The sequence below is a fragment of the Camelus dromedarius genome, chromosome X (genome assembly GCF_036321535.1).
Source record: "Camelus dromedarius isolate mCamDro1 chromosome X, mCamDro1.pat, whole genome shotgun sequence".
Lineage (NCBI taxonomy): Eukaryota > Metazoa > Chordata > Mammalia > Artiodactyla > Camelidae > Camelus > Camelus dromedarius.
In genome coordinates, this window is record NC_087472.1 from 81,590,796 (window position 1) to 81,605,175 (window position 14,380).

The 14,380-nt window shown below is 44.2% G+C and overlaps 1 protein-coding gene across 1 annotated transcript; it reads left to right on the plus strand.

The window, feature by feature from the left end:
* Positions 1 to 3,054: 3,054 nt before the first annotated feature.
* Positions 3,055 to 3,675, plus strand: PPP1R2C (PPP1R2C family member C). The gene has a single exon (XM_010989192.3). It carries the CDS (start codon positions 3,055 to 3,057, stop codon positions 3,673 to 3,675), a length of 621 nt encoding a protein of 206 aa, XP_010987494.1.
* The last annotated feature ends 10,705 nt before the right edge of the window (positions 3,676 to 14,380 follow it).

Here is a 14,380-nt window from a genome sequence, read left to right on the forward strand (position 1 = left end):
TTTTTAGGCCTGTATCTAAATTTCATATAATGTACCATTGACTGGGAAAGTTTTAGTCAACCCTGGGTGTGTGTGTGTGTGTGTGTGTGTGTGTGTGAGATGGAAACTTAAGGCATCTGCTCAGCCCTTGTCATAGGGCAATAACAAGAGAATCATGTAAGGAAGAATGTTGGAAAGCTTGCCGATCGTTTCTAACTTTTAGGTTTGTGGTAGTGTCGACTAGGTTGGGAATTTTTAGATTGATGGCAAAAATTCAAAATTTGGATTTTTCTTAAGGCAATTTTCATTAAGCAGATAATTAGCAAATGGTGGGGGAAAGGGATTACCTTTAACTGGTATGCAACTGAAGTCTGTAATGCCTCATAATTTCTTTAAAGAATTTTGTTTGTGACCCATGTAATAAGGTCACAATTACAGTATTCTTGCTCTAGTGTGAACTGCCTTTGTGTTACCAAATGATGAGTTTCAGAAAACTCAAGAACTTTGGGATCACTGACTCATTATAAATATATTTTTTAATGTTTTTACATTTTTTTAATTTTATTTTTTATTGAAGTATAGTTGATTCACAATGTTAGTTTCAGTAGTACAGCAAAGCAATTCAGTTATATTTTTTTCAGATTCTTTTCCATTATATGCTATTACAAAAAATTGAATATAGTTCCCTGTGCTGTATAGTAGGGCCTTGTTGTTTATCTATTTTATATACAGTAATGTGTATCTGTTAATCCCAAACTCCTAATTTATCCCTCCCCAAACCTTTCCCCTTTGGTAACCATAGTTTGTTTTCTATGCCTAAGACTGACTCTATATATTGAACAGCTTGTATATTCAGATCACAGTATGTGGAGGTGGGTATTGTGTACACACAAAAGCAAAATCGCAACACACTGGGATCAGCATCTCCCTCAACATCCTGTTTACAGCTAAACGTGCCCAGACCTACTGTGCCTACCAGTCAGGACAAGTTGCTTTTGCGCAGGTCTGTGCTGCCTTTCAGTTAGGTTTCTGAAAAGGGTAGCCTGGAGTATTTCTGAATCATGAAAGTTTTTTTTGTTTGTTTTTGTTTTTGTTTTCCCCTTCACATAACGGAGGGTTTTCCTATAGCCTTGAATATCAGCTTCTGAATCCCTGAAAGCCCTTACCACACAATACAGGTTTTTTTTTTTCAAAGAATACGATATCAGGAAATTCTTTTTCTGAGATGAATAACACAGTTTTAAAGTGATTGCAGAGTTCCTGAAGTTAGTAGGACTTCGGAGAATACAGGACAACTTGAACTTAAGGTGCTTAAGACATCTGTAAAAGTTTTATGGTTCTTTCATGCTTTTGCTTTTGTGTTCTAAAATGCAGAAAGACCTTGGTGGGGAGAAGAGGAAGCAAAACGGTATCAGAAGGAAAAAAAAAACCTTGCGAATGCTACCTGGAGGGGAAAATGTGAAACTGGATCTTCATTTTTTTGTTGTTGTTTTTTAGAAGAATATCGCTGCCTATGAAATATAAGGCCGGTGAAGGACAAAATGTTCCAAAATCACTTTTTGTAACAGCTCCTAAATTCTACATACAGGGTGTTTTTCTCATGTGACTCATGGGACAAATTGTAACTGATAGTGAAAGCTCTGGGGCCTCCCTTTTCTCTCTCCTAAATCGCATCCTTCCAATTCTTATCACCTGTCATTTATTACTCATCCCATAAATACTTGTTTAATACCTACTATGTGCCAGGTACAGCATCATGTTGTGAAGCTGATGATAATGAGAAAAACAGACTCCTTCCTTTCTGTCTCGGAGTTGAGCATCAAGTGTATACAGATAATATAATTGCCACAACTCCACCTGCCGTCTAAGACAGTAAGAGAGGCCATGAAAGCCCAGGGAGGCCTATCTGCTTTGGAGGTCAGGAAACAGGCTCCTATAAGGCAGTAATAACTCAGTTGAAATCTGGAGGGGCATTCCAGGCTAGGGGAAGAACCTAGGAAAAAACTCCGGGACAGGAAGGAAGGTGATCTGAAAGATAGGAACAGAAAGGTGGAGGCTGAGTGAGAAGAATCTGGGGGGAGAAGGCTCCAGATGTGCACGGGAACCCATCATAGAGGAGCTTCTTAGCCTCTTCTGGATTTTGGTCTTTATGTTCAAGAAAATGGGCAGCTGTTAAAGGGTTTGAAAGAGAGATGTGACCAGATTTGACAGGGTATGTTTAAAAGACCACTCTGACTAGAGGGTAGATAAGAGGTTGGAGGGCCACAGGAGGGGTTATGGGAGGGTGGGAGGTCTAGTGCAAAGGCTGTGGCTGTAGTCCCGACAAGAGATGGTGGTGACTGGAAAGACGGTGGTGGTAGAAGAGAGAGAATTGGAGTTTCTTGAAATATTTAGGCCAGTATCTAAGGGCTGGATTGGAGAGTAAGCAATCTGTAATCAGGGGGGCTGCTGTCCAGGTTCCCAGCTGATGTAAGGGGCTGGACCTTGGGACCACCCGTTGAGAGGCGGAGCAGGAAGGGAGGACCAGGGTGTGTGTGTGTGTGTGTGTGTGTGTGTGTGTGTGTGTGTGTGTGTGTGTGTGTCTGTGTGTGTGTGTGTCTGTGTGTGTGTCTGTGTGTGTGTAGGTGGGGGGAGAGGAAGGTGTGGACAGCAACGGGAGGGAGAAGTGAACGGCCTCCTAGCGCCTAGGCATCCAATCTTTCCAACCCAAGGAGTGGCTTTGAAACTTTTAACCTTGACCCCCAGTTAGAAATATATTTCCCACAGTCTCCTGGCAACAGACAGGGTATAGAGAAATTCACAAGATAGCGCTTCCTTGTTTCCTGTGCAGTGAAAGGAGATTTCCTATCTTCCATCATTATTTAAAAAAAAAAAAAAAAAAAAAGAGACGTCAGAAGGGGTCCCCGCCCCCACCCTGATGCTGACGGCAGCGGGGACCGCTGTGGCGTCTTCCGCAGCGCACTTTATTACGTGGCACGGGGCGGGACCTTTAGGACTTGGGCACAGCACGTGGAGCGAGGCAGGTGCTGGCTGCGGCGTCCCAACCCTCGTGCGGCGACCCTTCCCTCCCCAAGAATGGCGACCTCTACGACCTCGCACCGGCCCATCAAGGGGATCCTGAAGAACAAGGGGTCCACGGCCTCGTCGGGAGCGGCCATGGCCCAGCAGTCCGGAGGGGCTCTCCCGGAGGTACAAAGAAAGAAGTCCCAGAAGTGGGACGAGTCCAGCATCATGGCGACGTACCACTCACCGTACGCAGACTACGATTTCATGAAGACGAACGAGCCCAGCACTGCGCAGCTCGGTCTGCAGGAGGACAGGGAAGGTGCAGCTAGTGACTTCGAAACTGAGGAAGCCATGATCCTTGACAGCTTAGCTAAGAAGTTAGCCGCCACCAGTACCTCGGAGCTCAGCTATCAAGTCGGGGAGCCGGAGAGGGATAGGGTGCATGCCAGCAAAATCTTCTTGGACAAACAAGAGAAACAGCGGCAGTTCGAAATGAAAAGGAAACTTCACTACAACGAAGGCCTGAACATCAAATTGGCCAGACAGTTGATTTCCAAAGATCTACAATGTGAAGATGAGGAGGGCGAACACGAAGAGAGTCGCCATGCCACCAGCGACAAGACTACCCCGAAAGACGCCGATGGAGGCCTCACCGCTGATGAACTTGAGACCCAGTCACGCTACGTGTAGGAAACGTTTGATCGACGCCGCAGCTGTTCGTCAGATACCAAATCCTGTCACTAATTCGCTGCTGCTGTTCTGTAGTGCTCGTGCTTCAAGTACTGAAGTACTTACCAGTTTAATTGTACTGTAATAATTCAATGGTAAACTTAGAAAATAATAGATTAACTGGAAAATCCCCTCTGGGTGTTCTGTGTCTGGTTCTTCGCCACAAATACTGACCCTGGGATCTAAGATCCCATTCCTTTTTATAAAACTGTTGGTTAATGTACATACAGCTTTTGATGTGGGAAACGTTTAAAGGGGGACTAATTTATATTTGCTTCTAGAAGTACTAGCTTTTATAGAAAAAGTTTTGTAACAAAATCAAAATGCAGTCAGTACAGGTTATACAGTCTGGTAAGTATTCAGGCTGAGAAACTCTTGTCTTTAGGGGGATTTGCCTGTTTCATTGAGAGGAGATGGATTGTAAGAGCTACTTTTGCATTCATTTCTTTAGCATTTTCTCCTAAGTTTCTTTCAGTGTTTACAAGGAAAGGACTAAATGTTTTCTCATGAAAAATAATCCGTTTTTCATGAATTATCAGGTTAAAATTGTGCCAATGTCTGTTCTGCTTTTTGTGCACTAGGTGAGCAGATTTGATATTATGCGTAAAAGGCTGTTGTTACCTCAGTAGCTCCTTTTCAGGCCTGTCTTAAACCTTTACCCTTTGTTTCCTTGGTCCTCTCGGGGCATACACAACACAAGCCTTTATGGAGTATCACAGATTGTCAAAAATTAGAACCCCTCCCCCCCCAATAGTCTTTTATTTGTTGCAACAATGTCATTTCTATTTCAACCATCCTGGCCCCTTCAGTCTTCTAATATGTGGAGAAAATAGATTGACCAGCAGAAGTGCTGTAGTCAGGAAATAGAATTCAACTGCTTAATGTCCACCCCTTTTTGGGTTACAGCTTGCTGAATAATATGCTATTATTTATCAATTGTCCTAATTAGCTTTCAAAAAACAACTGAGGTTTTTTATGATGACAGAATCTTGTGCAACCAGTGACATGATTATAGGTCCTGAATATACATGGACAAAAGTAAGCCCAAAGGTTTTTTTAAATGTGTGTTTCCTTTTTTTTTAGTGGAGGCACTGGGGATTGAACCCAGGACCTTGTGCATGCTAAGCATGTACTCTACCACTGAGCTATTACCTTTTCCTCTCTGTTTCCATTTTTTAATTTAAATTTTATTGAGAGGATTATAGGTTCACATGCAGTTGTGAGAGAGAGGTAAGACAGACCCCTGACCCAGTTTCCTTCAATGGTAACATATTGCAAAACTATAGCACAAGGCCACAGCAGGATATTGGTGTTAATACAGTCAAGATACAGAACATTCCATCACTACAAGGATCCCTCATGTTGCCCTTTAATAGCCACATTTGTCTTCCATTTCTATAATTGTGTCATTTCCAGAAAGGTTATATAAATGAAATCATAGCATGTAACCTTTTGGGAGGTACCACTGTTTATTTAGCCTTTCAGCCATTGAAGGATGTATGGACGAGTTCCAGGTCTTGGCACTACGAATGCAGCTGCTATGAACATTCGTGTACAGGTTTTTGTGTGAACATAAGTTTCCACTTTTCTGGGATAAGTGCCCAGGAGTGCAGTTGCAGGCACACATGGTAGTTGCAGTTTCTTAAGAAACTGCCAAACTGTTTTTCAGAGTGCCTGTGCCCATGTTACATTCCCACCAGCAATGTTTGAGCATTCCAATTTCTGTGCATCCTCACCAGCATTTGGTATTGTCACTATTTTTAATTTAAGTCACTTTTACAAATGTGTATTGATGTCTTCATTTGCATGTCACTAATGGCTAATGATGTTGAACATCTTTCCATGTGCTTATTTGCAGTCTGTATATCCTCTTCTGTGAAATGCCTTTTGCCCATTTTCTAGTTTGATTATTTATTTTCACTCTTTAGTTTTGAGAGTTCTTTAATTTGCAATTTTTTTTGATAATCTGTAGCTTATCTTAATACTCTTGCATACACTTTTGCTGAGCAAAAGTTTTTAGTTTCCTTTTATTCATGGTGCTTTTGGTACCTTAGTCAAATGTAATCCAGAGAGATTTTTTTTCCCAAATCATGATTTCCTAAGTAAGTGACATGGTATTAGGATGCATAGAAAATGGACCTTTATTATTTAAGCTTGATTTTCCTTTGGAAAAAGGAATCTGAAAATGTTCAGTTTCAACTTTTTATCAATGTCACCTCCTCTGCTTAACTCCTTGGATGTCACCATTTGTTTGCTCATTTTTAAGTATGAAATTCAGCCAGGCTGGCTTTTTAAAACCTGGGACATATAATGGTATAAATGGATTGTTAAAAAAGAGTAACTTCTACTTAGAGGTCAAGGCAAATGCATTTTCCCCCTAGACTTTGAAAATTCTAACATTTTCCCCTCTACACTAGTATATTAAATAACAGGTAATAAGGCACAATCTTGTAAAGAAAAATGACACTCAGGAGTCACTAAATTACTTCTTTTAAATTATAACCTCAATTTGACAAACATCAAACTCAAAGGTTCTGAGTATTTTCATTTAAAGGATTTGGTATTTCTTTGAGTGTAAATATCACCTGGGAGTAGCACTGTAGGTGCTTATCAGCCATTCACATCCTAGAATAAATGAGGAACATGGTATGACTATTGATTGGGACAGGAGCAGGCCAGAATTGGGGGCAGAGGAGGATTATAAAAGTAAAAGGAGAGAAAGAGGTGCCCAGAAGTGAAGAGCTGGGAAGGGAAGGGAGAAAAAAATGAGAAAAAAAAATAGAGGTTGAAGTTTACTAGCTTTAAAAGCTATGACTGGCTCTCTATGAGTCATTAACTCTGAACTGTCATTGGAAGGACACAAAATCTTAGTGAAGAAATGATGAGAAGAATAGTTCTCTTTTCCATCCAACTAAATAATTAAAGCAATACTACTACCATTATTGAGTATCTGCCATGTGTCAGACACTGTACTAGGACTCTGAAAGCCTTGCCTCATCCAATTATGCCAATTATCCTTTAAAATAGTATTTTGCCGATTTTAGAAATGAAAAAAATTTAAAATAAATAGAAGTACATAATTTGCCCAAATCTATAGCTGCTAGGTGGTAGAATCAGGATTGAAACCCAGGCCTGTCTGGCTTACTCAGAGTCTTTTCTTTGCTATACAACACTGGCTCAATGCACGTCCTTGATGGTGATGGAAGGCCCCCACCCACTCTCCCCCAAGCACACTAAGCTACCCTAACAGCGTAGCGGGGGCTGCTTTTCTGTACGCCTGTGAAGTGCGACTGGCCTATGGAGAATGTTCTCTAACCTAGGAGCTGACCCCGCCCTCTGCCACACTGCCCCGAGCCCCAAATCCTCACGCTGCCTCCTCCCATCCCCTCCTCTGAGTGTGCTCAGCAAGGAGCCTGAGACATTTGCTCATACAAAGATGCCATCACCGGATGAAGGCTTACTTGTCAAGTGCACTTTCAACAAGTGAACAGACATTTACCAAGAGTGGTCATGTCTCAGGGACAGTAGCCAGGGCCGGGGAGAGAAAGATGAATGAGACACAGCCTCCGTCCCCACCGAGGTCTGAGTCTGGTAGGGGAGACCTGTATGGTTCTGAAATGATCATCTATGAAGCCTTCTGGGGAAGAGGATGCTTGTATTAAAAGAGGATTCCTGGTTGAGATTATATAACTACCTGATAGCAAAGAAGTGATTTTCAGATGCTGGCAGAGCGCACCAGCCTTCGGAGGAGCTCTGGTCTCCTCTGAGTTCCTTCTGTCTGAAGGAAAGGACAGAGGGAGACTAGCCCTTGAGACCTGTTCTGCTTCAGGAGAAGAGGAGACCCAGTTCACACGTGGCTGGGGTTGGGCAGAAGCACAGTATGTAAGGGGTTAGGGGCAAATCGGAGAAGGATTCCCAAGCGGGGAGGTAAACAGAAAGAGATAAGGACATCGGAGGGAATAACAGGTGGTTCTGCATTGTGTTCTGCATCGACTTGGAGAATCCTTTTCCACAAGAGAATGCCCAGAGTTTACTTTTTGTCTTATTTGGATGAGGAATGTTAGATACTCTATCTCAGAAGTGAAGCAGTTATGGAAAATGTGAACTATAAACCATGCTTCCTTTTGTTGGCTCGTGCTTTACGCAGTGATACTGTCCTCTTCTGGAATATGGTGGGGGCCATTGTTGACACTGTGGACCAGGGAAGGTGCTGGTTTGTGATGTGGGGAGAGAGGTGCACATCCCTACCCCTTCCTCCCTCCAGACGGCTGGGGAGGAGGTGGGGAGGAAGGCCTGCAGAGCGGAGGCCAGAGAGGCCAGTCAGGCTGGAGTGTGACAGAAGGAAAGAAGGGGAAGAAAAATGATGAATCAATTTGTGTAGGGAAACATTGAGAAAGAAATGACAGCATTCGAGACCATAAACCTCTGGAATTTTTCTAATGTGTGAAAATGTTATGTACCCTTCTGGGGCTATTGAGCCTGTCCCTATCTGTTTTATCAATGGTCTAGGAGTCCTGCCACGCCTGTGCCACCCTGGTGACAAATCAGCTCTTTGGGTACGGCCCCTCAGCTAGCGGCTGGCAAGTGGGGACAGAAGAGAGGATGGAGAAGAACAGATGCAGGCAAAATGAGGTGGCGGGAAAGATGATTCAGGAGTCAGAGGGGAGCCAGGTGATGTCACGGGTAGGGCCACACCACTCAGGAGCCACTTCCATGTGCCACCCAACCCCATTCTCCTCTTCCTTCTTTCCCCGCCCCAATCTCAGGTGGCAGTCTGCTCCCCGCCATGCCCTCCCTCATGTTGCTGACCGCTCACACTATTGTTTGCACAATACAACACCACACTTCATTTATTAGGATGATCAGGCAGAAATGTAGGGCCAGGAGAGAAAGATGAGGGGTGGAGCCCCCAAAACTCAAATGCAGGGAAGAAGACACCCAGAAATCTTTTAAAAGAGACACGATCCAGTTAGCGCTACCATGGTTAAAATAAGAGTCAGCCCGAAGCTACAAGAAGCAGCATTTATACACATTCCTTGGCGGGGGTGGGGGAGGTGAGAAGAGGCTGAGCTCTTTGTCAGTGTCCACCCTGGTTGGGCTTTAGCTGCTGAAACCGCATGTGCTGGGGCTTTGGGAGGATTTAAGGATGCAGGTTGCAAAAAGTCTGGGGAAAACTGAAAATTGCTGGTGTGTGTCTGTGTTTGGGCGGTGGGGGGGGGTTGGGTGTCAGGGGGAAAGCTGCCTTAGGCATTTTTTTTCTCATCAATATAAACACAGTTCTCTAATATAAGGTTATACATTATTAGCTCTTAAAAATATAAAAAATTGTTTTTTATCATTGTGTAGGCAGAGCATATTTGCATCACTGAACCTGCCTATGTGTGCTGGGTACTAATATCTTATTCTTTAAAGGAGCCTTCTTTTTCCTCTTTTTTTTTTTTTTTTTTTCTGTTTTAAAGCAGACTCTTTGAAAGGTGCATATGAACCCGGTTTCCATAGCAATTGCAAGCATCAGTGATAACCCAGAGCTTCTAAGTTATAATATACAGGCTACCCTATTAATGAGTTTCAAACCGCATTTCCATGAGACAGCGGCACAGCCACTGATAGATAAGGTCAGACCCCGTCTCCAAACTTTAAATTAAATCAGGCTAGAGCAGAATTCAGCAGAAGGAGTGTCCTTTTGGAAAGTGTGCTGTTAAAAAAAAAAAATACATTCTTTGTGGAGCCAAAACAGTTGCTTTTCTGGTTTGTAGTGCCCAGATGGAAAAATCCTAAAACAGATACAGCTTCTTCTGGGTTATTAATGGCATGTTGTCATTTCCTTATGCTATTTGTGAGCGAGTTTTCCCCATGGTAGCCCCGACTCTAAGAAAACACCTAACCCCTTACCCCAGGAAGACCAGATGTGACGGTGAATGCTTGCTAGGTCTGGAATAACACCAGTTCAGTTACTATTGATTAACCTGCTGATTCTTACACCAAGTGCCAATGCTCAGGGCCTGCCTTCAAGGAGCCTCCAGATTAGTGGAGAGTTCAGCCTTGTCACCAGGTCATTTCTATACTGTGTGAGAGCACTTTACAGAGGCCCTGGAGGGGCAATGCACAAGGGCCTTCTTCAAAGGCCTTCCCGTGGAGTTGATTTCAAGGATAACATCTGGAGGCGAAGTGGCATTTAACCAAAGGAAGAGAGGCGGGCCCGGGGAGGCTGGCATTCCAGGTGTAGGTTAGAGGCAATGTGTTTTGTTTTGGGGGGCTGCAGAGTGTCTTATAAAGAAGAATCCAAAGGATTAAAAAGGTAAGAAGGGCTCTGAAAGGATTCGCCTATCATGCCAAGGCCAAGGGAGCCACTGACACTTTTCAGAAGGAGGGTGACATGACCAGACTCCTGTTTTTGAAAGACCATATGCTCCAGGGTTGGGCCTGGAAAGGAACCGGGTGGGGAGGACAAAGCTGGAGACAGGAATCCAAACATGACATTGGTCTCAGGACGCTTATGATTTTAATGTTCAAATGTGGAACCTCTTCCCCTCTCGCCCAGAGACAAGTCATACCCTGTCTCCACCAGCGCCAGGCAAAGCTTGGTCCCTGGAACTGCAGCATCGGCATCACCTGGAAGCTAGTTAGAAATGCAGATGCTCAGGCCCCACCCCGAACGTACTGTATCAGCATCTCTGGGGCTAGTGCCCAGCAATCTGCGCTTTAACAAGCTTCCCAGGGAATGCTCTTGGATGGTCAAGTTTGAGAATCTCTGCCGTACAATACAGCTTTTTAATTAGCTGAGCTCAACTCTCTGTGGACAGACCTCGCTGTATCACTGCACTTTGTGTGTATGTGTATGTGTGTGTGTGTGTGTCAAGTGTATACAATTTTGCAAAAATTCATTGCGTTGAATATCAGGACTGTGCACAGGTTTGCTGAGAAACTTCCACAGGTGGGCTGCCTGATTCAGATCACAGCTGTCCCCAGGGTGTCCCCACCGCTCCGTAGGAAACTCTCTCCCTAGCCCTTCCTCCTCACCCTTCTGTACACTGCCCCTCCCCCCGACACCCACACTCTCACTGGTGCAGTGGGCATTCCTGCTATCGCCTGTGGAGTCCCAGGATTTTTCCGTATTTCCATCTTTGCTTGGGCTATTCATTTTGTCCAGAATATACACCTTCCTGTTTTCACCACGTTTTATTCCATCGTCTACATTCAGTGCAAACCACACCTCAAACTCCTAAGTCAGAAGAGCGGGTGCCTGCGTCGGGGGATGCAGAAGATTATAGCCATTGGCAATGAAGGAGTTAGAGTGAAAAAAAATCTAGATTTGAATCCAGGCTTTACCATGTATTAGCTGAGTAATTTGAGGGAAAGCTTGTCACCTCTTTGAACCAAGTTTCCACACCAGCCAATGAGGATGACAATAACAATGCCTCCCATGAACGGTTGTTGGAGTGATTAAGTGAAAAGATGTTACTCAAACACATGGCCTCTAATAAGTATTCAATAAATGGTAGCCATTATTATTTTTCTCATCTGCACACATTTTCTCTACATCTGTGAAGTGGCTGATCATTTCTGAAATAGTGTTAGGCGTTTCTGATCCTCTCCCTTTTCTCCCACTAGACTGAGGACCTCTTGGAGACAGGAGCTGTGACCACATGTCTGATGGCTCCCAGAACAGAGCCTTACACCCAGAAGATGTTGGAGAATGGAGCCGAGGAGCTGCACTCGGAAATTTCTTCCTCCTGTCCAACTGGATTCTAGAATTTGCCTACGATTTACCTACTTTGTTCCCTGAGGCTCCTCACCGTTCAGCGCCATCAGCTGTGAGGGGCACAGATGAAGACCAAGTGAAAAGGTGACAGTCCCCAAAGCAAAGCTTGACTGGCAGCTGTTTCAAGTAACCTTCTCTTTGAAGATGTCCTTGATGTTTTCATCACTGCTAAGTTTGCAAAGTAGGAGATGAAATGGGAGGGCAGCAAGCGGGATTTAGATACAAAGCCAGTCTACATTTTAATTTTAAAATGCATTGAAACGTCTAGGACACAGCCAAGTTTATGAAATAAAGGAATTAATTCTGTCTCATGAATCCAAACCACAAGTAAGAACCAGAGCCTGTGTTTTATAATAACATATGACACTTTATATTCTCAGAATGGGTCTAATTCTTTCTTCTTCTGAATTTTCTTTATTATTATCGACCTTGAGAGCAACATACTATTTTTAGGGCTGGGAGGAGTCTTAAGGACCCTTTAGTCTAACTGCCTCACCTTAGATGTAAACTCCTCTGTTTCGTAAGCAGCAGGGACCAAAAGGGGAAGCGAGATTTGTAGACAGCCACACGATCACCTTTACATATGGGGACCATGAATTGAAGACAGATTGAAGCGTGTTTTCAGATTGAGTCGGGCACTGCTCATGTATTGAGAACTCAGAAAAGCCTTCAGGGAGAGTCTGTCCTTTCCCGGAAAGCCTGACTGCAGACCAGCACCTGGTGGCCTCTCTGGCTGATGGTTTGCACCCTTCAGCTTTGTGGGGAGGCACCTTGGTCCTCTGAGAGCATGTGATCATAAAGACAATGCAGGAAAACAAGAAAGCTCGACAGTGTGCATAGGACAACCCACTACTCCTGAAACCCTCATCTTCTCTGAGGGAGAGAAGAGGAGGCATTCATGGTCCCCTCGCTGCCTGTGTCCCCTCAGCTTCCTTGTACATGCGAGATGCAAAACTACCTACGTCATGGGTTTGTTGTGAGGACTTCATGAACTTCATACACAGAGAGGGCTTAGAACGGTGCCAGGCACAGCTGGCTTTATTTAACATCCTTCTCGCCGTTGTTAGCACTGTCTTGAAGCTCTCCGTGGGGCTCGAGGATTGATCACAGCCAGCGGGGGCCCCTACCTTTAGACCTGGCATTGAACAAAGGCCAACCCTGCTGCTCACGGTTAGGCAGAGAGCCTCACCGGAGACGGAACATGCTTCAAATCACAGGCTGGGCTTGGTGCTTGAACTGAGATTCAGCTGCACTGAAATTAGACCCCGAGGTGATTGCTGGGATCCAGAATCCTGACCCTTCCTCTTGGATGACAGTTGCTGAGCATGCCCTCAACTGTGTGCCCTCTCCTCCCCAGGAAGGCCTCAGCTGAAGAGAAACACTTGGCTCAAGATCCGTGACCCCCTTCTAGGGGGGAGGGTGTAGCTCAGTGGTAGAGTGTGTGCTTAGCATGCATGGGGTCATGGATTCAATCCCCAGTACCTCCATTAAAACAAATAAATAAGCCAAATTACCTCCCCCACTGCCAAAAAACAAAACAAAACAAATTTTTTAAAGAAAAATAAATTAAAAAATAACAATGAAAAATTTAATTAAATGTTGGGGTGGGGGTATAGCTTAGTGGCAGAGCACATGCTTAGCATGCACGAGGTCCTGGGTTCAATCCCCAGTATCTCTATCAAAAAATAAATCAATAAAGATCACCTCTCTTTCCTGATGTGGCCCAACTCCAGTGATTTATATGTGGAGGTCTAAGGGGCCTGTTGATTTGGACACAAATTGGGACAGCTCTGAAAGGCCATTCCATTCCAACTTCCAAAGTCCCTGTGGATCTGACCCAGATTCACCACTGAGACTTCAGCACAGCTGGACCTCTCCCCCAACCCGGGCCCAGTTCCTCTTCCTACCCCTCCTAACTACTGCTGTTGCTCCCAAGAACCCCTCTAATAATGCCCTGCATGCTGATATCCAAATCAGAGCCTGCTGCCCAGGGAAACTAACCTGTGACCGACCTTTACGTAGCACATGCTTGAGCTGAGCCTGATCTAATGTCCAACCCAAACCTCTCTGTCCAGTCTTCAGAAATGGGCCATCTGAAGGCCACTCTAGTCATTGGAAGTCATCTGAAGCTGCTGAAGTTTCAGAGATATGTCTGGCTACTGGCTTTTTCATGGCGGGGCATGTACAAAGCTAGTGATAAAGGGTGGTTAGCAGCGAGAAATAAACAGGGGACACAACACCCACCTTAGGCACTGCCACACTTAAGTATTGCCTTCATAGGACCCACCTGCCTCCAACTCTTGTCATGGGACCCAGGAAAAGCCAAGGCTGCCCTTGCCCAGTTGGCTCTGTTGCAGCTTTAATCAGCCTTTTCCCAGGCCCTTCAGGCCCCCCAACTCTATTTTTATCCAGAACTTATTAGGGATTTCTGGCCTATTAGTTCAGCGTACTCTGCTGAGTAGTGACTGTCAGTATGAACAGTGGTTGATGACAGTCTCAAGTCCAACCAACAACAAATAAATACCAATTACATTCTTAAAAAGCCATCCAACACACTTAAAAATGTGGATGGCCATGCCATCTGTTAGAAAGTACACGCAAGTTCTCATCAGGAGATGGAAGCTCTTCCATGCTAACTTTGAAATTCACTAAAGGTTTACCATAGTTTGAATGGTATCTATAGCTTTGGTGTGTCAACGCCAAGACTCTAATCTGTGCCCTTCTGGTGCCCTGGGATAAGGAATAAATATTATATTCTAATTTTCTGTCTACCTCTTCTATTGCTAAAAATTATCATCTGTCTGTGACATTGGATTTGGGGGAAAATATGATGGAGAAGAATAAAAGTAATGTGCATGCTATTTAGAATGACTTATTTATTTTCATGCAGTACCATTAATATCC